Source organism: Hibiscus syriacus, unplaced genomic scaffold, assembly GCF_006381635.1.
Source record: "Hibiscus syriacus cultivar Baekdansim isolate YM2019G1 unplaced genomic scaffold, ASM638163v2 tig00111000_pilon, whole genome shotgun sequence".
Classification (NCBI taxonomy): Eukaryota; Viridiplantae; Streptophyta; class Magnoliopsida; order Malvales; family Malvaceae; genus Hibiscus; species Hibiscus syriacus.
This window is the reverse complement of record NW_024062947.1, coordinates 156,222-182,358: the sequence shown is the minus strand read 5'-3', so window position 1 is coordinate 182,358 and position 26,137 is coordinate 156,222. Positions and strand designations below refer to the sequence as shown.

Sequence of the window (26,137 nt, the reverse complement as noted above, 5' to 3'; positions counted from 1 at the left end):
ATAGTCAACTTGTAATAATGAAAAGACTTAGCAAAATAATGTCCTATAGTCGGATGACCATTTCTGAGCTTTACCCTAATTTTAAATACTTATTTGACTAAAAAAATGAAACATCTATTTGATTTTACTTTCCAAAAATAATAATAGATGGGCTGAATCTAACTGAAAAACAATTCAAGGTAGGTCCTTACCTGTTAAGGTAACACCCAGCAGAGGATTGCATCATTTAGGTTTAACAAAGAACAATTGCACATGCTTTAGACCCACACCTGTATACATACACCAACCACCAGACATCCGAGATACCGGTCGAAATCTTTCGATCCATAGCTTTCTGGTCATATACAGGAAGAAAAAAATCGAGATATCGATCGAAATCTTTCGATCGAGTAATATCCGAACGGGACACTAACAGAGGGTTGGTTCAGAAGAGCTGGAAAGATGAAATGCTTGCCTGTTTAGGCAAGCTTTGAACCAATGCAGCCAGATTCTTCAACCTAAAGCACAATCATAAATCATCAAATTCATCATCATTGTTCACCTAACTACCAAAACAATCAATGCTTATTATCATAATCTTTTGCTACTTTGGGGAGCTAAACCCCAAATGGTTCATTGCGTACCGTTTGACGGTAACTAAACTCGGAACAAATACAGCCGGATTCTTGAACTTGAATTGAAACACAACCAAAAGAATTATCATCATCATTGTGCATCTAACTACCAACTCAATCAATGGTTGTTGTTATCATCTTTTACACTTTAGGGAGGTGTTATGGGAAAAGCTTAACTAACCCCAAATGGTTCATTGTGCATCCAATGCTTGAACTTTGTAAGTTAAGCTGAAAAAAGGAAGTCTATGCAAAGTTGAAAAGAACTCGAGAAAGTTGCGAAAACAGAGCCATAAGATCACACATAGCTATGAAATCATTGAATTTCGGGCAATAAAACCGAATGCCAGACTAATTAGGTCATCAAAACCTAAGATTATGTCTCTACAACATGAACAATTGCACTAAACATATAATGTAGACTAGCTCTAAGCAAATAGACATCCAATATGAACAAAGGAAGAACACAACTATGATACATACAGTTCGATAAGGCCTCGTTTTGAAGATAACCAGTCATTGCTATGGCCTGGCGAAAACGCCCCAAATCTTACCCTTCCCGAGACTCTCCAATAGCTTCTTAGCCCCTTCAACATTCATCTCAACAAGTTTCTGCAGGTACACACGAGCGCCAGCAGCAACCATTTGCTTCCTACGTTTCTTGGAATGTACAAGTTCAGACAAGAGCAAAACAGGGTACTTTTTATCAAGATTTTGAATCGAAGGATCCAATAACATCACAGCGCTTACTATCCCTCTATCGTCCTTTCTGAAAAACTTCTTGTTACCGGCGTATAACATGAGCCTCGACAATGCCATCGCACCACCTTCTTTTTCTTCAACAGCTTTCCCATCTAGCATTTTAATCAATGGCGCAATACATCCACATTCACCCAATTCTTTCCTCGTTTTCGAGGAAAATCCGAGCTCGAAAGCGGCTTTAGCTGCCGCGATTCTTACCCCGGATGCCCCACCGTTCAAAGCAGCCACGAGACGGGCGATGAAACCACCGGCAACTAGAGATTCGGCAATGGGGTGAACGGATGATAAATGCCTAATGAATTCAAGAGCAACTTCAAGGCCTTTCGGATTCAGAGATGAATCCATAAAATTCTTCAAACATTTAATCCCACCTTCCTTTACGATCAATAGCTTCAAATTCGAATCACTGGAAACCAAATTACATAAACAGCCAATGGAATTCTCTTGTGCTAAAGCAGTCCCGGAAGAAACAAGGCCGATCAAAACAAAAACCCCGTTTTCTTCGATAATATTCTCTTTAATTTCATTGAAAGAAGTCAAGTTCCTCAAAACGCCGGCGGCGAAAGCTTGAGAACCGGGGGTTCCGGCTTGACAAATCTCTAAAAGAGACGAAATCCCACCTCTGGAACCGATCGCTCGAGCGTTCTCTTTCGAAAACGTCAAGGCTTGTAAAGCGATGCAGGCTTTCTCCTTCGCGAAACCGCTGCCGGATTCGAGGACTCGGAGGAGATGATTCAAAAGCAACAACCCTTCGGCGATCAAAACGTGTTTGCTGGACTCCACCGTCGATACCCTCGAAATGGCGGCCACGGTCTTCTCCTTCGTTTCAAAACAGCTCGAATCAAGTAACCGCATGAGAACGGGAACCACTCCCTGCGCCACGGCAATCATCACGTTCTTATCGTCCTCTTGGAGTAAACCCAAGAGCGAGTCTATAGCTGAGTTCTTCGATTCGGCCGTTCCGATTTGTAACCGAGTTATCAAGTTCCTCGACTCAACTCGCACCGCTTCTTTCTTCGAGGAAGAAGTCGATACAGCACCGTCTTGAAGAACTCCACTACGAATCAAAATCTCAGAGTCGGAGATGTGCCGGTTCAACTTAGCCAAAACGGCGTCGAGGTCGCTCTGGGTCTTGAGCTTTCCTTCTGTCAGACCGGCGGGTTGACATTTCTCAGAAAGTGAGATGGCGTCGTTTAAGGTTTGGGTTATCGAACGAAGCAGGTCAACGGCGAGGGGAGTGGAAGAAGAAGAAGGGAAATCGGAGAGGTCAACGAGTTGATCCTGGAGACTAGAAAGCTTGGATTTGATCAAACTCCATTTACCTTTGAAACTGTCGATGTTCTTAATTTGATCCGAAAGCGAAACCAAAAGACGCTTCGAAATGGAAATTGGGTCGTCTTCTTCAGGTACTTTCATGGCGGCTGAGACCAGCTTTCTATCTTTTTCTCAGGTTTGATGATTAGAAAGTTTGTGCAGAACGAAAAGGGCCAAAAGTGAGTATAAATTAGAGAGAGAATTTAGGGTTGAGAGTCTTCGATCCTAGAGAGGGAGAGGGAGAGGGAGAGGGAGAGGTTTACAATGGACGGAGCAGCGGCAAGTGAACTGGCTTTGCCTGGGGATATACTTTGAGAGACGTGATACTTTGTTTGAGTAGGACACGCAACTCAAGAGCGTGAAGTCACGTGCATTTTGACTTTAACATTTCTTACTTCACGCGAAGATTTATTTAGGATAATTATAAATTTGGTAACTGAATTTTATTATCTTTCCTATTTCACTCAATATATTTTATTTTTTAAAATTTTTTCATTGAACTTAATAGATTGAGTTTTTTATCACTAAGTCATTTAACGGAAACGAGACTTTTTATTTTTAATGGGTAAATTATAAATTTAATAACTAAACTTAACTCTCTCATATTTCACTCTCCAAACTTTTAATTTTTTTAATTTAATCACTAAATTTTATGCATTGGATTTTTTGGTAAAAAACCACATCATAACCGTTTGTGAGAAAATGACTGAGTGATTAAAAAGTTTAATGTATTAAGTTCAGCGAGGACATTAAAAAGATTTAAAGTATAATGAGTGGAATATGAGGGATAATAAAATTCAATTATCAAATTTGTACTTTACCATTTATTTATTTTTACTCAAATATCACTATAAAAACTTATTTTTAAAAAAAATTAACACTCATTTTCAAATAATTTATAAGATAATAGTGTTTGTTAATCGATTGTGTCATGTAATATAAAATGTGTCCTATCAACCATCTTTTTAAAATTACATTTGACAATAAGAACTTTTATCTATGATAAAATATGAGATTGGTCATTTTCTTTTAATTATTAAATTTTAAAAATTAAATTTTAGTCATTTACGTTATTAATTTATTAAATTTTGATAACTTATATTATCAATTATTATATTTTAGTCATTATTTGTTAACTATCGTTAATTTTGATGATGTGATATGTTAGTTAAAATAGATTAATTTTTAGTTTTACTTTTGAACTTTAAATATAATACTAGTTAGACCTTAAACTTTAATTGTGTTATTGTTGATCCTTAAACTTTAAATAAAATATCAACTTGATCTCTAAATTTTATAAAAAAAAAATTCTCGTCGTCGTCACCATGTACCATCGTCATTGACGATCACTATGGGTCGACATTAGCCACCATTATTGTCGACTGATAGACTTAAAAATTTACATTTCACTCCTCTTTAGATTCGAGTATTAATTTCATCGAAGTACTCTAATTTTATCTATACGTAATTGACTTCCAAACGTACTCTTGAAAAAAAATATAATATAAATATCTATATTATAATTAAACCTTTTAAATATTATATAAAAAATTTATCAGTGAACAAAATTGGAAAGTAAGAAATAAAATGGAGCGTGAAACACACGTGAAATAAATGGGCGAAGGGTGTTGAGAAATTGAACAGAAAACAGCCAAAGCGTGAAACACCAACCAGAGGGCTGCCACAGACAGAAAGTTATAAAACTTACGAATATTGTTTATTTAGGTATTTTGATAGTAAACGGTGTTAATTTTCATGTCAAGTAATACATGTCGCACTCTGGTAAATTTAAATTTTTTATTAGAAATTAAAAAAATTAAAAATATATTTTTTAAAAAAAGAAAACACAAATTTTAAAATAAACTTAAAACTTTGAAAATCTTCATTTTAATCTCTAAACCTATGCCGACAGTCGATGAAGCTCCACCTGACCTCCCTCCCCCGATAACCAAAACCCCTATGAAATTGTGACTGATCGACGATGAATCGACGTTTTATACTCTGTGAACCCTAGGTTGAAAATCGTAATCCCACGTGATTTCGACGATCAATCGGCGACAACTAAGACGGTGTATGACTAGGAGGATGTCAGGGGCTACATCGATGGCAGTAGGGATGAGCGTTAGATCGAACCGAGTCGAGTCAAAAAAAATTTGAGTTATTCGAGTTGACGAGTCATATTTTACAATTCGAACTTGATTTGAAATTTTTTTCTAGTCGAGTCGATTTTTGAGTTTCTGTTTAAATTTAATTGTAAATATTTATAATATTATAATATTATTTGATTCCAATTTAAGTGATTTTCTATAACCATATATACAATAAAAATATATTTCTTCATTTTTTTTCATATGTAATATACATATATCATACAAAGTCCAAAGACTCGAGTCAAACTTGAAAATAAATCTACTAATTACTAAAAATTTCGAGTTATTCGAGTTGCATTTTACGACTCGATTTGAATTTGAATTTTTTTCGAGTTGAATCGAGTTTATGAAATTACAACTTGAACTCAATTCGAGTTGAATCGAGTCGAAAAATTCAGTTTTTCGAATCGATTCGAGTTTTGCTCACCCCTAAATGACCATTGTTGTGGCCGAAAAGGGAGGCGACTGCCTGTTAAAATTAGGGTTTGGGGGTTTAAGGGGTTTGGGGCTATTTTACAATAAAAACAAACAAATTATGGGGTCCATTTTTAACGACTTAGATTCTTTTAATTAATTTCCGAGATCTTAGTTTTGTAATTCAAAAAGGTATAATGATAATTTAGTCCTTAATATTTTCATATTTTGTTACATTGACCTTTATCATTCTTATAATTTACATATTTTTTTTACTTTTTATCATTGCTTATTTCTCTTACAAAAATAATAATGTATTCAGACTCTGGGTTTATGTAAATTTATAAAATGGTAAAATGTTCTTCCACTGGAGTGTTGAGATATACAGAAGTACGAAAATAACTCTGTCCAACCTAAAAATTGTTCGCTTAATATTCATATAGACAGGGACGACTCCGCCCGATTTTAAATCAACTATCGGCACGAGCCTTCGAAATAGAAAATCGGACCATCTATTATGCTCTCTAGATCAAATCCATGGTAGTTACATGGAGAGGCATCCATGTTAGAGCTCGATAAGGAGTGCATTCTTCCACGAGTCTCGAGTCATACCACTTTAGGACATTTCCTCGAACAAGGAGAAAGTTGTTATACCTCCTCCGCAATCAGGTCACATTAAATTACATCTTTGGAGTTCCTTAAAACCTCCAGAGTTTTATGTCCTTCGACCAGTTATAACCTCATGATACGACCATCGACATGCCCACGTGATATACTAAGAACTGAGTCTACTTAAGTTGCCCATCTACAGATAACCGTTACGATCTTATGTTTGACACCAACACTAAAGGTCACATCTCTCGGTCAAGACCAAAAGAAAGATTTAAAACACTATACACCAATTTAACCTTGTGGTCTATAGTCCAAGATTCAATCGACATTGAATCCTTGGGGATCTTTTTCTTATTTCAATCGCAATATAAGTTAAATACAATATTTTATCATGATATAAAAAAATCTTTCGCTTCACCCAATCTACAGGTTCAATCCCCATCAATAATATAAAAAAAAAAATCTTGGGTAAACTATGCAATTAATACCCAAACTATCAGATTTAGTCCGTTTTAATACATAAACTTTCAATTTTTTCAAAATAATACCTAACGTTTAGTTTTCATTTTATTTAAGCACCCGCCGTTAAAAAATTAACACTTTTAGTACATAAACTATCAGTTTTGATCCGTTTTAGTACCTAAACTTTCAATCTTTTCAAAACTTAACGTTAAATTCTGAACGCTGATACTAAAATGAAACAAAAATTGAAGCTTTTAATGGTGGGATACTAAAATGATACAAAAAAAATGAACTTTAGATATGGTTTTGAAAAAAATGAAAATTTAAATACTAAAATGAACTAAAATTGATAGTTTAGATACTAAATACGTAATTTACCCAAAAATCTTTTGCTTCACCCAATCATCAGGTTCAATCCCATCACAAGCTCCTTTCATGTTCTCTTAATTTCCTGTTGTTGGGATATCATATCAATTAACAGCTCAATAACTAAAATTATTATTATTTTTCTTTAACACCAATTACTTTAATTAAGTACAAGTTAATGACAAAAAAAGAGAGGATAACTTAGATTCCAAACCAAACATCAAGTCAATGTCTAGTAATCCACATTCAACTAGGGATGGGCATGAGACTCAAACTCGACCTGATCGGGTCATTTATTTTAAAAAAAAATCGGGTTCGGATCGAGTTTTTTAAATGTGCTGTTCGGGTCGGGTCGGTTTTGGATTTAGGATGAAAAATACCCAACCCGAAAAATATATATAATTTTACCTTATATATTTATGAATAATTACAATAATACCCCTCTATATATTATTATTTTTCAATTAATTCAATGTTTTTATTGAATAAAAATAATATTTTATTATTATTTCGGGTCAGGTCGGGTTTTGAAGTTATATATCGAGTCGGGTTAAACCTAGTTTTGATCGGGTCGGATCGGATCTCGGGTGGATGATTCCTTGTTCTCGGGTCGGGTTGACCAAAAACCCGACCCAACCCAACACATGCCCATCCAATGATTCAACCCTTCACATGCATGAAATAATGATGGGAATTTAATCCCAATCCAGTCAAGTCAACTACAACATGAATAGTCAAACAAAGCAACTAAATTGCAGTTGAGACAAGGTATAAATGAAGAAACTAGGAATGCCTCATTTATTAAACCAACATAAGTCAGCTTATCATTAATGGCTCACTAACAAATTTATAGCAAATTTCATTGCAAACTTATGCACACCATAAGAAAAGGAACTTCTCTTCCTTACGTGCATGTGAATCAAGGCAAGGGAAATGTTCATCTTTGGCCTCCTCTCTCCTTTGTTCTGATGATAAGTGCAGGGATTAAGATTTGGCCGGACCAAACATACTCCGTTCATCGGTTCTGATTCGTAATTAATCAGACTTATATTGCTTTGCTTTGCCATGCCAAGCCAGGCACCAGTTTTAACACTGTCCTCACCAAGATGGAGGTTTTATAGGCAATTTCCTGTCAGCATATAATCCTCCTACATTATCTAGACTTGCCATTTTCTTAATATACTCGCATCCGACACATATTCGAACATTAATATGAGATTAAGATCCTCAAAATATATATAATCTAAGAAAACTTGAGCATACGTATGACGGACACATACCCATATCCGACATGAACAGCTAGCTGTTAAGAAGATATGGAAGATCCTAAAAGTAACATGATGAGAAAAGGAATCATTCATGCATATGTCCCCCTAAAACAGATCCAACAAAATGGCTTTGGCTTCAAGTAAAGGTCAAACAAATTAACATATCTGCTTCAAGAGGAAACGGCTCCTTGAATACATAAACTTCGATAACCAGAGCAAAGAAACATTTATCGAGTCATTGCTTCATTACAGAACTATCAACCTTCGGTATGAATACGCTACAGTAATCCCAACTAGGGTTGTCAAGGGCACAACACGCAGTCTAAGCACTAAACTCTAAAGAGTAGAAGAGTGGTCCATTCATCTACATATGATCTTTTTTGTTGATCAATATGCCTGATTTCCATATGGTCCACGTATAATGCTGAGTACTCTTATACTCAAATCAACATCCCTTTCTTACTAATAGAAAAAGGGAAACATAAGAGAACTTAATCGAGCAGGCTCTTTTATGCATATTATATTTCAAACCAAATACACTTTTCCTGCCCGAAAGTGTCCGAGACGCTTTTGCCAAATGCTTGGGCACATGCCGAGATTAGGATGACACTGATCACGGCAGCTCGTACTTCTCTAATATGTAATCGTAAAGAGGAAAAAAAACCATTTAATGAGAAAACGACAAGAGTATGATCTGAAATTGCTTTACTTTGTCAAGCACTTTCCTTTAACCAAACTAGAAGAAGCTAATGTTTTCTCAGTGTTCTCTAATAAAAATTCTCAGCAATTGTTAGAATTTAACTTGACAAAAGCATCTAAAACTAACCAAAAACCTACTTTTACTACACCAAAAAGAGGGTTAACATGAAGAAAGCTAATAAAAGCTTAAACTTACATTGCAATGGCGAATAAATATGTCCTTGCAAACCCCACTTTCCCCCAATAACCATTACTGGAAAACGTCATAAAAACCCTTTGCTAAGCTTCTGAATGGCACAAAACAATTTCCTCCTAGAACCAACAGCATTGATCCCCATATCCTTCAAATCTTCCAATGTCAGCAACGGCAAAACCTCATCATCCACTTCATGTATCTCGAAAAGACGGGCGTACCTTCCTAAACCCAAACCATTCAGCCATATTGTAACCCCATCATCCAAGGGTCCAGACATTGGCCTCCTCTGGTTGTTCCCATTGTAATCCACTTCCCTCTCATTTCCATGGATACCCAAATTATCCAAACAATGAATCGGGCTCTGTTCTTTGATGGGACTCTCCGAATTCTCCATGTCGAAATCGTCGTTATCCTTGCCGCCGCTGTATTTCTCATCCGTTTCGTTGTTGTTTCCGTTGATATTCACGTTGTTGCCGCCGCCGCCCCCGGAATCGTCGAATATGGGAACCCAGTTGGATCGGATCCGTTTCGTGGAGGGGGGCCGTTTCTTGAAATCCTTGACTCTCCAGCTACCAATTGCGATGCCATATAAATTGTTGTTGTGGTTGTCTTTGTTAGCTTCTCTTTTGTCGTCGAAGGTTTCGTTGGGGTTGGTAACGGCGCAAGTTTTTGAGGATTTAGAACCGACGCAGGAGACGGAGGAAAGGTGGGGTTGGTGTTTCCATTGCTTAGAGGCGGCGGAAGAGGAGGAGGGCCTCCGTAGATGAGAATCATAGGTTTGGTCGCCGCCGATGTCGCCTAATTGAACGCTGGGACGCCTCTGGCGTTTGGATCCAACGGCCTCGGATGAAACGACGGGGACTGTGGGTTGTACGACGCCGTTTAACTGGGCATCTGATTGCTGTATATCCGCCATGGGAAGTGGCTTCCGGGCTTGGAGAGAGGGTGGGAGAGTGATATAAAATGGAAGGGAAAGTTGTGTTGGGTGGGTGACACGTGTCTCCCTTTCCTACCGAAGGGGAGCCATAATAACTTTTGGAGTTAGTTGATTAATATGTCCTCAAACTATTATATTATTTCAAATTAGTACATAAACTTTTGAATATTCCAATTTAATTTCTAAACCATAACCCTCGTTCTAAATTCATCCCGGAACATTTAAACGTTTCAATTCATCTCAAACTATCGTATATGTTAATCACATCGAGTGTTAATAAAACTGTTAGGTCAAACCATGCTATTATATGTTTGAAAAATAAAAAATAGGCTAAACCATGATTGAAACTGTTAGGTCAAACTATCGCTTAAGCAATGTCTCAGGTTCGAGTCTTTGTGAATATAAAAAAATTTCGCTGGGAGACTCACCCACCAAAACCAGATGTGTGATCCGGGTAGATCCAGATTAATCAAGACGAAGCCTTAGAACTGGAGGGTAACCGAAAGAAAAATAACTAATTAAAAATAAACAAGTTATCGCCATATTGGGTGTAAATTATTTTATGTTACATATCCATACTTGATATATGTCATTTGATTCAAACGTCAATTAATAAGTATAACTTGTGACACATCAAAGGATCTCAAAATTTGGGACCTCACACTTTGAACTATCCCAATGTTTTTTTTACTATACACATGTGAGAAGAAAACTTAATTTTAAATGTTTAATTTTTTTTATTTTGTAAGAAACAATCGTAATATGAAATGCCGCATATCATGATGATGATGGAGGCTGCACATCATGATGATGATGATGGTGATAGAGGAAGATGGGAAGAAGAGATTGGCGACACTTATCAGACACCACCACCATCGTCCCTTTCTCCTAGGGTGAGTAACCGTGGTTCGTTAAGAGCATTTGCATTTCTGCATTCCCAGAAGACTCTCATAGTACTGGGACATAAAAGCATAATTTCTCCAATGTGATGAAAAATGCCGCAGGTGCATTCATGCATGAACCTCAAATTCGCAGATTCTCACCCGTATCAACAAATAAAGTCCAACGTCAAGCAAATCTCCACGAGTACTGTCGGAACCGAAGTTAGAGCTGACGCCGAAACTCTCGGATGAGTATATTCCGACGTTGTCGGCCGGATGAGAGCGGCACATTTGCGCGTTGACGAAGCGAAGAACAAGGTTCATGGAAACCGAAGAACAGAGCCAACCAATCGACAAGGTCCATGGAAGGAAGCCAATGGACAAATGGTAGCTTTCGGACGCCATCTACAGCGTCTAAAACCGGTACGACGGTGCATATTTCAGCAGGGACGAAGCCAGAAATTTTAAATTTCAGTGTCGTAATTTAAAAAATGAAAGCGTAGTATACAATAATAAGGTCACCAAATGACACCCCTCATTATATACCGACTCTGCCATGTACTTCACGATACTCTAGACAGGGATTATCGGAGTGGAGATTGCGTAATGGAATTATGCTGTACGGTCTGGAGGCGACGGCTGTGAGTAGGATACAACATGGCAACAGGACTGGAGTTGGCCGGTTGGGGTAGCTTGATAGGTTGTAATGGCGTTGAAACTGAGATTTTCAACCTAGATTTTAGGAGAAGGAAGGGGGAGAAAGAGGAGGCAAATGTAGCTCAAAAATGATACTTTCATTTTGGAACCAAACTCTTGAGTTTTTGGAACGATGATAGCGATTCAACTCGTTTAATTTTTGAAACGATGATCAGGGTTTCAAATCACGGTTCGAAAACGTGATTTCGTCAACGAAATAGCGATTTGTCGCCGTCCGAGTTACTTGCAACGCCTGCAATAGCGCCCAATAGCACCCGCGACGGCTGCAATAACGCCCGCGATGGTCACAATCATGGTAAACTCAAAATGACCGAAAACGCGATGGTGACCGCGATTTGAAACCCTGAAGATGATAAATGATAGTGATTAAAATCCGAGACGTAAAGTTAGGGGTATTAATGAATCGAGTTTGAACGAATTACGTTATGTTTGTTTTGTTTTTTATTGTTTGAAAATTCACATGAACTAGAGAACACCAAACGCACACAACTGAAATAGACATGCACAAAGCTTGGATCAAGTAATCATGCCTGCCAAAGAAAGAGAACAGGCCCCAAACGACAAATAATGCTCTGATTTTGTGGGCATTGATCAACCCTATTATTGCTCTACCAATAACTAAAAGGGAATCCCTTTAAAAACTTGAACTACTAAAAGGTATCATCTTCTTTGAAATGAATTATATCTCCTTCATGCCTCAGCAGTGGCCGGAATAGGCGCAGCACCGCCGGTGGTTGGCCTGAAAATAAAAACAATGAAAGATTGAATACGTTGAGTTTCCGATCTCCAAGCACAAGAAGTTAAAGCAAAATTTAGAAGGAGAATACTTACAAGCCAACGAAAACTTTAAATGAATCATAGATTCCCCATTGGGCTCCGGTAAGGGTTCCGATCATTAGAATACGAAGGGGAAGGCCACGAGTAAAAAGACCCACAGTCCAAGCCTCTTCACTGCCTGCAAAGTTAATATATAGGTCATCTCACCTCCTTTTTCTTAGTATTCTCGACCATTTGATAATAAACGCTCAATCATCGTTATAATTATTGGTACTCAAATTCGAGATCTCTAAAAATAAAAAATATTCCTCTAACTATTGAACTAAATCGTGGTTCTAAGATTATTGAGTCCTTGAAAAGTTAGTCAAAAGTTGATTTAGTATGCCTCTAACATTAAGATTAAAATCGAGTTCAAGAGTCGGTTACGCGTAATATAATACCCAGGTAGTATCTACTTACATCACCAACGGTTGCGCCTTTGGCATTGTTGAGAAAAGAGACGAGGTTGTCAGCCGGATGTGATACGACAGCACAGAAAACACCAGCAATGTATCCACCAACGAAGCTCACCCCAAGCTGCACCGATGTACTGCACTGCTCTTTCGGTGTTGGGATCGAATACTTGTACATCATCTCAACAATTGTTTCAAACGACGCGAATTTCATCATTGTATCTGCAAATACAAACAAATTTATTTCACTCCAAATCTCCAAACATATATTTATTCGGGTAAAATACACAAATGATCCCTCGATTATAGGATACCGTTTTACTGAGTCCATTCGACTATTAAAAATTATATCATCTGACTATTCATTATGTTCCAAACTCGTATTTTTCAGTTAAACAATTTATGGCAATCTGCGTTGAACGTTGACCTACTGACTAAGATATGATAAAATATGATCGTATAATTTTGAATGACTATCATATCTTAATCAATATGTTAATGTTCAACTCAAATGATCATTAATTTTTTAATAGAAAATGACGAGTTTAAAACATAATGAATAGTTAGATGATCATTCTGTAATTTTTAATTGTCTAGGAACTCAACAAAACAACTCTCTATAATCGGAGGATTATTTTGTAACTTTTAATAGTTAAAAAACTCAATAAAATAATATCTTATAATTGAAGACCATTTGTGTATATTACCCTATTTATATCTAACAAAACGTAAATAAATTTAGTTGGCTTACATGGAATCTGTCGACCCCAAAGTGGAACTAGTCCTTTGTACAACCTATAGGAACAAGCAAGATCATATAAACATGTGTGATATAAGCCAATTTAAAGTGCATTATAGAGGCTCTGGGTCGAGCATATAACTGACAATTTGACCGAATCCAATTACTCGAATTGATTTACTCGAATCGTGATCCAAAATATATCCGAACATAATGACCAAAATTTAACTTGAAAAATAGAATCAAACCGAAACCGACCCGAATTTTAGCTAAACCGAAAGTAACACGAACTGAAAGTAACTTGAATCGAACAGAAACCGTTTTGAGTTTAACCAAACCGAAAGTAACCCCAACCGAAAGCAATCGAACTAAAAATAACCTAAACCAAAATTAACCTGAATTTAATTTACCCAAACCCGATCTTTTTTACAAAAATATATCGATAATTTTATATACACTTAATTTGACTTATACCCAACTCAATCTGGATTGACCTGAAGATCCAAAGTTGACCCAAACCGAAAATAATTGATCGGATATTGACTTGACCCGACAATCAACATATCTGATTTGATCCGACCAGAAATCAACCGATCCGTTATTGACCTGACCCGACTCAACCCGACTTACTATAGACCCGAATAAAACTGAAACCCGAAATGACCCAAATTAAATCTAAACTGAAATGACCCAAACCGAACCCGATCCGAATGATCCTTTTGCCACCTCTAAATTTACAAGTGCATTTGAACATTTATTGTCAAATGATCGAAAGTTATTCGAATAAATACTATCTTGTAATCACTTTCTTCCTACTAGTAAAAAAATGCATTATAGAGAGATAACATACCCGGCAACGCCTTCGGATTTCACGATCTTGGGTAATCCATCCGATAAACCTTTGGCAAACCCGGGTTGAGTTTGCACTCGGACTTTGACGGCCTCCATGGGGCAAAGAGCCACATCGGCAATCACCTCGGCTGATGCCGAACCGGCGAGATATATGAGGGTTTTGTATTTGGCTGCATATTCCGGTCCAGCGATGTCGGAATAGTACTTCTTGAAGTACTCGTAGAAGCCATATTTGAAAGCACCTTGAGCACTGTAACCCAACAGCGTTGGGGCCCAACCCTTGTATAGCCCTCTAGCTCCTTGCTCCTTTAGCAGCACTCCAAACCCGGATGTGATGTTCTTGTACTTTGCTGGGTCAATCTGTGAATTTCAACGCCATTAGCATTAATTAATTTACTTTTATTCTTCAATATTTGTAATGAATATTCAACTCGGAGATACAAGAACACCTACTCTATGATATTACCTTTGAAATTTTCCTTTTTAATTTTTTATCTTAATTTTTTAGATTTTTTTCGAATTTTTAATCTCATAACATCAGGCTGTTTATTTTTTGGTTTTAATCGAATTAATCGACCGAACTGAATAGTTTGGTTAATTCGGTAGGCTACCGAATTAGTTCGGTCGGGCAACGGTTAATATATTTTTTAGAATTCGGTTAACGGTTAATTTGTTTCGAAATCGGTTAATTAACCAAATTAACGGAATTAACTGAAATTAAATTTTAAATATATTATATATAACATATGGGTTCAACCCAAACTATTTAAAACTCAATTAATAATTTAAGATCCAATAACTTTTAAACCTAAATCAATATTAATTAATTAAAAAAATCCATATAAAATTTTTATTTTATAATTATATATTATTTAATATAATTGTAAATTGTTTTTTGAATTAAAAATATTCAATTTTTATATAAATTGGAAAATTTAAAAATAAATTCAGTTAATTCGAAAATTAACCGAAATTTATTCGGTTCGATTAATATTTTCAAAAAAAATTGGTTCAGTTGACGGTTAAAGAAAAAAATCGATTAATTCAGTTAATGATAATTCGGTTCGGTCAACCGTCATTTAATCGAATGACCTAATAACATCTTCTTCCAAATCTCAATGATAAGAGATGAAGAAAGAGACAAACAAAGTGATTCCAAAGCTTCAGGAGGCAAAAGCCAACCAAACAATCCTCAAATCCCAAGCAAACAAGTTTAAGGGCATTTAATCAATCCATCATTTCTTCTGATGAACAACGAATTCGAATATTCGATATTAGAAGAAACACAGATCGTGAATTCTATCATATAAAATGAATTATGGGAATAATCAGAGATTAAGTAAAGGAAGAAAATGGAAATTACCTGCATATTACACTTGACGAGATCCATCGGCGTGACGGCGGTGTGAGTGAGGCCGCAGCACAGCAGCCCGCCGACGGTACACGCGGCGTAAAATGCCGGAGAGAACATTTCGATCCCCCCTTCCTTGGGCGACGCTACCACAAATCTGCTCCCTCTCGCCGCTACGATACCGTTCGACGACGTAACGGACGGCGATCGAGGCAGCGCATGATGATTATGATCGGAGTCCAAACACAGAAGACGTTTGGTCGAAGAAGGAGTGGAAGAATAGAGGAAGCTAGGGAGAAGAGATTGGCGAGAGTTATCAGACACCACCACCATTGTTTCTTTCCTTGCGGTTTGCAAAACGCAGATTCGTGAACTAATTTAAAAGCAAATTCGCATTCGCAAAACCGCGGGAGACTTTTCCACAAAAAGGTTCCTTCGTTCGTTCAGCGTTGGCCAACTCATCCAAATTGGTCAAAGTCTGATTTCAGTCCTAATACCTGTAGTAGTTCAACATGTCGTCCCTACATTTTGCATTTCCTCATCCCAAAAGGACTAATTCTTCATAGTTATGGGGACAAAAAACGTAATTTCTTCCATGGAAATTGTAAGAATTCGAGAATGTTTGACTCTTCTGATCAATCCATTGACGCCAGCCATGAGGTAACGTGTTTTACTTGCTTTCAAACCACCACCCTCCCTTCCACTTTCTAACGTTCGAGAAAAAGATTCAGATATTCTTTATGAAATTTGATTCGAAAAATTGATTTTTATTTGATTTGATATGAAAAAATTTGGTTCGAATTGACTTTAAGTTGTAATTTCATAAACTTGACTCGACAAATTTCATATTCAAATCGAGTTATAAAATACAACTCGAATAATTCAAAATTTTTAGTAATTGACTTTCCAGTTTGAGTCGAATCCCTCAAATTTACATCATATGTGTATATCACATATATATATATATATATATATATATATATATATATATATATATATATATATATATATATATATATATATACTATGGTTATAAAATATCATTTAAATTAGAATCAAATAATATCGTAATATTATAAATATTTATAATTAAATTTTAAAAAAAAACTAAAAAAATGAGTATACAAATTAGTCAAGTTTATTTGAGTCAATTTTATGATTCAATGAAATTACAAATTAAGTAGGATTTTTTCTATTTGTTTTCTCGGTTTTTTTAGATTTTACTCTAATTAATTCAGACACATCCGACTCATACACCTGACTTTAAATGGTGAATCTCTTAACAAGAATGTTCCGCATATACAAGACCTCAAACTCGAGACTACGTATACAAGACCTCAAACTCGAGACCGCATATACAAAACCTCAAACTCGAATTTTATTTAAACAATATCGATTGATTCCAGGGCAATGGGGTCAGAATCAGAATTTGAATGTGTTTCCATGAAAGCAAATTTAAGCGTACATTTTATTGTGAAGTAAACTGACAACATAATACCACCAGCACCAGCATATCCTCTTTCAGCCTACATGCAAATTCAGTGTTAGATGTACAGCTTCACTATTCCATAGCCAAGTAGTGCTTTTCAATGAAACAGACAGCATACGGTCTTTAGCCAGTTGAATCTAAAAGAACAAAAAAAAAAAAGAGTACAAACAACATTATCCAGAAAAAAAAAGGGTTTTCTATTTGGTTTTACACAGCCGGAACCGGATCTTCCAACGACTCCGGTGTCCCGCTGCTACCATTGAGAACCGTGACATTTCCGTCCGAGTCCACATCCACGATTACCGAATCACCTTCTTTGATTTCCCTCGCAAGCATCTTCTCAGCCATGCTATCCTCGAGGAGTCTCATAATGGCTCTTCTCAAAGGCCTTGCTCCGTAGCTCGGATTGTATCCTTCCTCCACCACCCTCTCTCTAAACCTCTCCGTCACTTGAAGCTCGATTTCTTTGGTTTTAAGCCTGTCAAAGACTTCCTTGAGCATTATGTCAGCAATCTCCTTCACTTCCAACTTGGTCAGCTGCCTGAAAACGATCATCTCATCCAATCTGTTCAAGAACTCCGGCCTGAAATATTGCTTCAGTTCTTCTGTCACCAGGCTCTTTATCCTGTTGTAGCTGCTGTCCTTCTCGTCATAATCAAGATCAAATCCTATCCGCCGTCCACCCTTTTCAATAACGCTGCTTCCGACGTTCGATGTCATTATCAGAAGAGTATTCTTGAAATCCACAGTTCTTCCTTTACTGTCTGTCAACCTTCCATCCTCGAGTATCTGGAGCATCATGTTGAAAACATCGGGATGGGCTTTCTCAATCTCATCAAAAAGTACAACGGTGTATGGTCGCCTCCTGACAGCCTCGGTTAGCTGACCACCCTCGGTATAGCCAACATACCCAGGGGGAGAACCTATGAGCTTGGAAACTGTGTGCCTTTCCATGAACTCACTCATATCGAGTCGGATCATAGCTTCTTCAGAGCCGAAATAGTAAGCAGCCAGTGCCTTTGCTAGTTCCGACTTTCCTACACCAGTTGGTCCAGAGAAGATAAAGCTAGCAATCGGGCGGTTGGGGTTCTTGAGACCAACACGAGCACGTCTAATAGCACGGCTAATGGCTTTGACAGCTTCATCCTGACCAATGACTCGTTTATGAAGTGTCTCTTCCATTTTAAGCAGACGGTCAGATTCATCGGTTGATACTTTTTCAACGGGAATACCAGTCCACGAAGAGACTATATGCTGAATGTCCGCTTCGGTCACAACAGGCCCTCCTTCCCCTGCCTCGGCCTCTGCTTTGTTCATCTCCTTGTCTTTCTCTTGGATTGCAGTTATTTGAGCCCTAAGCTCAATTTCTCGATCGCGTAATTCCCCAGCCTGTTTAAAAGGATGTATTACAATATGGGTCAAGCCAAATAAAAGTGGGTTTGCAAAAAACTGATAAGCCCCCTCCATAGAAAACAGCATAAAATAACTCCAAGAAACTGAACAATTCTGTACCTTCTCAAAGTCCTGGCCACGAACTGCTTCATTCTTCGACTTTGTTATCTGCCGAAGCTCTTTATCAAGCTCCTTAGCTTCCTCGGGGAGCTGTATCAACAGCAATGTCAAAAAACCAACTTTAGAAACGAAGGCTTATAAGAGCCACTCGTGACTGGACAGTTATACAAACACACCTGCGCATGCCGAAGGCGAACACGAGACCCAGCTTCATCAATCAAGTCGATTGCTTTATCAGGTAGAAAACGGTCACTGACCATACAGAAATCAGAGTGAGGAACAAAAATGGCAGTTCCATTTTTAGTCACTAAGCAATTACAAAGAAACTCAATGAAAATAAGACGACCATGTACCTGATGTACTGGTATGACAGCTGTGCAGCAGCAACTAGGGCCTCATCCGTGTAACGAAGCTTGTGGTGAATCTCGTAGCGCTCTCGCAAGCCTTTCAAAATCAGTATTGTTTCATCTACAGATGGTTCGGGGACTTTTACTGGCTGGAAACGTCTTTCCAAAGCTGGATCTTTCTCAATATGCTTTCGGTATTCATCAAGTGTTGTAGCTCCAATACACTACATTGATTCAGATAGAGTAAAGAATTGTCATATTTGTTTAGAATAAAGTCACATTAACGAAATACAAAAATTCAACAGTTGTCAAAGCTTAATAGAAAATTCCAAAAATCAGAGCAGTGGTCGGGCCTAACATAATTCATATAGAAGCCGGATATAAAATCAACCGTACAAACCCGACCGTAAGAACAAAATTTACCTGCAATTCACCTCTTGCAAGAGAAGGCTTCAAGATATTGGCTGCATCAATGGCACCTTCGGCTGCTCCAGCTCCAATCAAAGTGTGAACCTCATCGATAAACAATATTATCTCATCGCTTTGCTTGATTTCCTCCATTAGCTTCTTCAATCTCTCCTCAAACTCTCCACGATATTTTGTTCCAGCAACAAGCAGACCCATATCAAGAGTTATAACCTGATAAGAAAACAACCATAAACGTGACGATCTAACTGGAAGTAGATAATTAATAAACCAGCACACAAAATTGGTTGCAACTCCGAAGTCATGGAAAAGGAGGAAGAAGAATCAGTAAAAAGGAAATTCTAATGACATTGTTTGTTAATTCATACCCTCAAAAAATTAAGACGATAACACAATACCATCTTTTGACTGGCTCTCGACTAAACCTTGTAGTTCAGGATATCTCAGATTTGATGAAAGTGATAAAAAGCCTCTAAAACTTTACATGCTAAAATCACCACTAACCAAATATTTCTTTTGATGACTATTAATGTGGTAAAATGAAAAACGGCCCCACGGTGATGTATGTTATACACACATTCACAACATTTAACATGCAACTTGTACAAGATTGATGCATGCTTAACGTCAATTTTTTCAACCCCTTAGCTAAAATAAAATGCTTTTAATGCTGAAAGACAATGAATGCACCTTCTTGCCCTCAATTGTCTCAGGAACATCACCGCTAGCAATTCGTTGGGCAAGGCCTTCGGCAATAGCAGTTTTTCCAACACCTGGTTCTCCAATAAGACATGGGTTTTTTTGTCCTTCTACCCAATATTTGGACAACACGTTCAATTTGATCCTGCCTTCCGACAACAGGATCCAACTTACCCTAAAACAGGAAAAACCAGTTCAGAAACAAGCACATAAAAATACCCAAACGATAGGACAAACAGATAAATTCGCTTACCTCTTCAGCTAACTTGGTTAAATTGGTTCCATATTCCTCCAGTGTTGGCATTTTCGTGTTTCCAGTTGATCCTCCTGTAACAACACTAACTTCGTTTCCCTCACCAACCATACGAATAACCTAGTAAATCAAATAGAAAAGATAACCCCAGTTATGTTTTATTATTACAAAAAATTGAACTAAATATAAACAAGATCAAGTTTATAAAGGCATTTCTTGCCTGTGTGCGGATGTTACTTGGATCAGCACCCAAATTCTCAAGAACACGGGCTGCAACACCTTCACCTTCACGAAGCAAACCAAGAAGAAGATGCTCGGATCCAATATAGTTATGGCCTGAAATTTTATAACATAGAAATTGTCTGTTAATCAAAGTAAATTTTCCAAGTCCGGAGAGCATGCAAATGACTCAGAGGACTGTTCTATGAATAATCAACACAAAAAAATGAAAGCCAAATGACAGTTTAAAATCTGTTGTATAAAGGCTATCTATAAAGATATACCAAGTTGGCGAGCTTCTTCCAACGAGAGTTCCAAGACACGTTTGGCACGAGGAGTAAATGGAATCTCCACAGCAACAAAACCACTGCCCCTTCCAATTATCTTCTCGACTTCAACTCGCGCATCTTTAAGATTGATTCCCATGGATTTCAGAACTTTTGCGGCAATGCCAGTACCTTCACCAATAAGGCCCAACAAAATTTGCTCGGTACCAACAAAATTATGACCAAGTCGTCTGGCTTCCTCTTGAGCAAGCATGATTACCTTAATCGCTTTCTCGGTGAAGCGCTCAAACATGGCTTTAGGTACACATCGGCTTCCTCTACCACGTCGAGAAGAGATTGAAATTGCAACCTTAGAATGGAAATCTTGGCCGACTCTGACCATATTACCTAAAGAAGTCAAACCACGCAACCCAGAGAAACTACGTATAGTCAATCCATGTGTTGTTAAACTGCACATCATCTTAGCAGACCTTTTCGATTTTCCAGATTGTTTGGATGGACCATGACTTCGACAGGAAACTAGAGCAGGAACAACAGCCGACTGAGCCAAAAGTTTGGCCATCTCTCCTACCAAGCTATCTGCAACAGAACAAAGTAATCACAAAATCTTCTCTACATGTAAATTTTGCTATAAATTAAATGAACCCAATAGATTTACCCCGAACTAATACAATATAACTTCTTCCAACAGAGTTAACAACACGAGAACTATTAATAATTGATTAAGCATATATGCTATAAAACTAAGGCGCAATAATCCAATAAAAAACATGAAATACCCTTGAATCTATCAAGTGAAATACACTGAACCAAGAGCTTAAATTACAGAGAGCTTCGTACATTCCATATATTTAATTTAATAACCAAAAACCCAAAAAAAAAGCACCGTAAAATTATACAAATTTGAACAGGTGGGCTTATCATCAGCAATCAACAAAAGGGGGAAAAGAAAACAATTTTCTTTTCACACCGACAAAATCCATTAAATCCAAACAACCAACAAGCCTTGAAACCAAAACCCTAATTCAGATTTCAAGAAGAAACAGTCTCTTTAAACAAAAATCCCAACATCCAACAAGCCACGGAACCAAAACCCTAATTCAGATTTCAAGAAGAAACGAGGTCTTTAAACAAAAACCCAAAACTAAAACGGGATCCAAACATCAAACAAGCCATGAAACCAAGAGAAAGCGTCAAATTACACCTCAAGAAGAAGGAAAAAGTTCCACAACTCACCTAAAAGAAGCGATGAAGAAGAACAGAAAAAGGCTGAAATGGATAAAAGAGAGGGAAATATACTAAAAGGGGTATTTTCTTTTAGAAATTGTAGAGAGAAGAGACCATTTTTTCCTCCTTTTTCTTTTAATCTACTGGAAATAGTCGGCCTAAGAGCAAATAAAGAGGATAAATGTGGCTTAAATAAACACCCTCTATCTCTCTTATTATCTTCTATCAACTTCTCCGCTACACTTGTTTGGATGTATGGGCCCGAGAGGATTAAATTATGCTATCGTCCCTTTACTATGCTTCAATTTTTAATTTTGTCTTGATTTTTTTGTTTAATCATTAGTATCCGATCCATTGATCTACTATTTCGGATCAAGTTTTGAGAGGTCTATTATGGGATGACCCTCCCAATTCAATTTGCTTCATTCGTAAATGTCAGAATTCAAACTCTTGATCATACTTAAAGGATCTAATGTAATTCCTCAGAACCCGGGTCAGTAGTTCGAGTCAACCCGAAACCCGTAAGTCAAACCAGATAGACCTCTTAAGATAGTTGGACAATTCAAAAAGGGTATTGGGCTTAGGTTGGCCTAATAGTTAAAAGATAGTGTTGTTTTTAAAAATAAGTTAAAGGGAGAATGACTAAAAGTGTAGTTTACTCGTAGTTTATTTTAAAGGTTAAAAACCCCTTATCTCCCTTATTTTTCACGTGAGTCATTCCCCAAAAATATATTCCCATTTTTCTTCTTCTCCGGACTCTTCTTCTTCATTTTTTTACTTAGCTAAGATCAAGCTTTAAGGAATTTCAAGCTTATTTTGAATCCACCAAGGTAAGAGTCTTATTCTCCTTATCTCAAACTTCATTTCATGCTCTTAATCTTAGGTTTTGGTTAAGATTTATGAAATGAGTTTTTATGGATTTTAAGGAATCAAATTATTCAAGCCATTTTAGGAAAGGATTTGAGTTATAAGGAATGTATTTAAGTTTTATACAACCTTTAGTTGAGTAAATAACTTATTTTTATGACTTGTTAGTGAAAGAGGTTGAAGAGAGTTCAAAAGCCAAGGGTAAAATAAAGGTGAAATCCTAGTTGTTGAGAGAGGTTTTAGCATCCAAAAAATCCAAGTAACACACTATTAGCTTTTTCATATTAGTTGTAGAATCATTATAAAGGACTTTTAGCTAGAAAGTTGAGATAAAACATGTTTAGTAGCTTTCCATGGTAGATTTTATATTTAATGTTTTCAGCATGTTTCTAAGCCTTATTTATGCTCCCTTAATATCATATAAGATTTTAAGAATGTTTGGGGACCTCTTAAGGTCTTTATGATTGAAAAATATAGTTTTTCATGCTTGTTTTATGACTTATGCAGGTAGAGTATCGATCCTATAGGGTTATTATCGATACTTGTTCTTCATTTATAGGTAAAATCATGTTTTATGGGTAGAGTATTGAAACTCTTTTAAGAGTTTCGATACTTTGGGTCATAGTTTCGAAACTCCCAGAATGTATCGAAACTATGCAAAACATAATGTTTAAAAGTATTGGTACTTATATAAAGTATCGAAACTTTTACAGGAATATCGATACTCTTGGGCTAGTATTGATACTTTCATATTATTTTGGGCAAAAAAGTCAATTTTTGAGGGATTTAGACACGAGGTACCCAAACACTTCATTATATCATCAAATAAGACTACAAGTGGAACATTATTAATGTTAATTCAAACTTAGAAATCAAATAATTAGAGACAAATAAGACTAGCCTTGTTTGATACTTGGGAAACGATTCGGACACCCAAGTTTCTTTAGAAAAGCTAGTGGAATCGAAAGTATAGATGCAATCCATATATCCTTAGATAGGGTGCAATGTCTTTAAAACTGACTAACTAAGGCTGAGGCCTAACACTCGCAAGGGGTGGGTTAGTCAGGGATATGTGTCTGATGAAGAATTCTGGGGGCCATATCCTAATAAACTAGAGGGTTTGTGAACTCCGAGATACAGTAATCCCTGAACCGCACCATGATGTCTACAGTAACGTAGAGAGTGAGTATTACAAGAATATTCAATAAGCATATCAGATCAGTAGACTTCATAGCTAGAATTTTAATGATATACAATTAGTATGTTTCAGCTATTAGTATGTCGTTGAGCTAGTTAGCTCAGCATTCGAATTGTTTTTGTGGGCAGGTCAGTAGATCCAGTAGGTTAGGAGCAGTAGATAGACCAAAACCCAGTTTAGACCAGTACAGATTCAGAGTATGTCTCAACATTTTTAAAGGGCATATATTTGTAAATGTTATTGTCCAGTCGAGTCATAGTTTTAGTAGAGCGATCTGTATCATTTTTGTAAAATGTAAATATTTTAATTTGGAGCTCCCCAATGTAAAGATTTTAGTTATTATTCAGTTTATTTTACAGTTATTTTATATTTAAATAAAGTAAGAAAAAGTTGGTCAGTCACTTCGGTGGTTTCGTGTAGCACCTTAAATCGGTCGACTGTGTGTCGTACTGGTATAAGGTGTTACATTTAGTGGTATTAGAGCGTCAGGATTGACGTTTCTGGGGGTCGTGGGTCAGTATCAGTAAAGAGTTTATATGTATACATGCCCCTAAAGAGTTAAGTCATACTTCTATATCTGCAATAGTGATAGTAATTCTTTGTTACCTCTTAATTTTAGAGTTTTAGAGATGGACAGAAACTCAGATCATAGTAGAGAGGGTCGAGATGAGAGTATAGCTCTTTTAATTAGTGATTCAGGAGATGAATTCATCCCATACTCCAAGTATATAGAACCTGGAGACGCAGGAATTGATGAGGTTGCATTCTTTAGGAATTTAACCTCTACCTTAGAGCGGATTGTTAGAGTTATTCCTCAGGCACTTTCTATCCCATCTGCCCAGCCAATACATCATGTTCCTCCAGTTGTAGCACCTCAGGAAACCCCAATAGAGAGGCTCCGAAGATATCAGACCACTGAATTCTTTGGATCAGGGGATGATGATATAATCGTAACATACCAGTGGTTAAGGGAAACCCTTAAAACCCTTTGTCAGTTACATCTTACTCTTAAGGGAATGTTGGAGTGTGTTATCTCGCTGCTGAAAGGTGACACGATTGATTGGTGGGAGACAGTAGAGATGTTGTTAGAGCTCGAACGACCCACCTGGGACTGGTTTTTAGATGAGTTTCGCCGAAAGTATATAGGAGAAACCCACATGAATGCAATGATGAATCGTTTCGCTAAATTGAATCAAGGGGACACGTTAGTATTTTAGTACGAGGTAAAGTTCCTCAGGCTTAGTATATATGCCCCAGAGTTGGTTTCGTTTGAGTATCATTGTTGTCGAAAGTTCAGAAAAGGTCTTCGGTTGGATATATTGACTTACATAGCTGTCAATCCACCACAAGTCTTTGCCGAGCTAGTTCATCAGGAAAATGTAGTAGAGAGAGTTGTGGCAAGAGAGCATAAGAAGAATATACCACATCAGGTCATGACAGAGAAATGACAGAGTCAGTAGAATCAGTCAGTCATCTAAGAGGTCGAGAAAATCTCAGGAGCATAAGAGTGCCATGGTAGGCCAGTCTAGCCGATCAACATAGAGTGCTAGCGGAGGAGGGAGTAGGACCAGTCAACGTAGGAGACCATTGTTTACTGCACCAGTAGCTAGTGCTGAAGGATCGTCAAGAATGTATTCTCATCCTACTTGTTCACGCTGTGGTAGGAAGCACCCAGGAGTTTATAGGTTTGGGGATCAAGGTTGTTACCGCTGTGGGTCTTTAGATCATTTTCTCTGAGATTTCCCAGAAGCTCAGAGTGTAGTTCCACCTTCGACCCAACAGTCAGCTCCGACAGTCCAGAGGCGTGAAAGATTTCAGAGATGAGTAAGTTCATCTGTTTAGGTTGGTAGGGCTATAGTTCAGTCAAGAGTTAATGGAGAGACTATAGTTGCAGCCCGTCAGTATGCAATTAGAGCTCAGAAGGAGGAGGAGAAGGGTGCAGCTAATGAGATCTCAAGTAACCTTACCATATTTCCTATTCCAGTAACAGTCAAAGTTGACTTAGTAACCAGCCCTTAGAGTTAGATGTCCTAGAAGTTGAGATTAGTAGTAT

General features: G+C 37.2%; 2 protein-coding genes, 1 long non-coding RNA gene and 2 pseudogenes across 3 annotated transcripts; 1 reads left to right on the top strand and 4 right to left on the bottom strand.

Moving 5' to 3' along the window:
• Nucleotides 1–164: 164 nt before the first annotated feature.
• LOC120149335 lies at nt 165–22,226 on the bottom strand. Its single transcript, XM_039162153.1, has 3 exons — nt 22,220–22,226; nt 1,095–2,818; nt 165–497 (listed from the first exon to the last, which is right to left on the bottom strand). The coding sequence occupies exon 2, from the start codon at nt 2,787–2,789 to the stop codon at nt 1,134–1,136; it is 1,656 nt and encodes a 551-aa protein (XP_039018084.1). The 5' UTR covers nt 2,790–2,818; nt 22,220–22,226; the 3' UTR covers nt 165–497; nt 1,095–1,133.
• LOC120149338 lies at nt 4,117–15,687 on the top strand. Its single transcript, XR_005518468.1, has 3 exons — nt 4,117–4,130; nt 15,350–15,358; nt 15,559–15,687. It is a non-coding gene; the product is annotated as an uncharacterized LOC120149338 (long non-coding RNA).
• LOC120149337 (putative mediator of RNA polymerase II transcription subunit 24) lies at nt 7,572–9,774 on the bottom strand. The gene is made up of 2 exons (XM_039162154.1): nt 8,855–9,774; nt 7,572–7,820 (listed from the first exon to the last, which is right to left on the bottom strand). The coding sequence occupies exon 1, from the start codon at nt 9,768–9,770 to the stop codon at nt 8,922–8,924; it is 849 nt and encodes a 282-aa protein (XP_039018085.1). The 5' UTR covers nt 9,771–9,774; the 3' UTR covers nt 7,572–7,820; nt 8,855–8,921.
• Nucleotides 11,880–15,915, bottom strand: LOC120149336 (annotated as a pseudogene).
• Nucleotides 17,058–22,216, bottom strand: LOC120149334 (annotated as a pseudogene).
• Nucleotides 22,227–26,137: the final 3,911 nt, after the last annotated feature.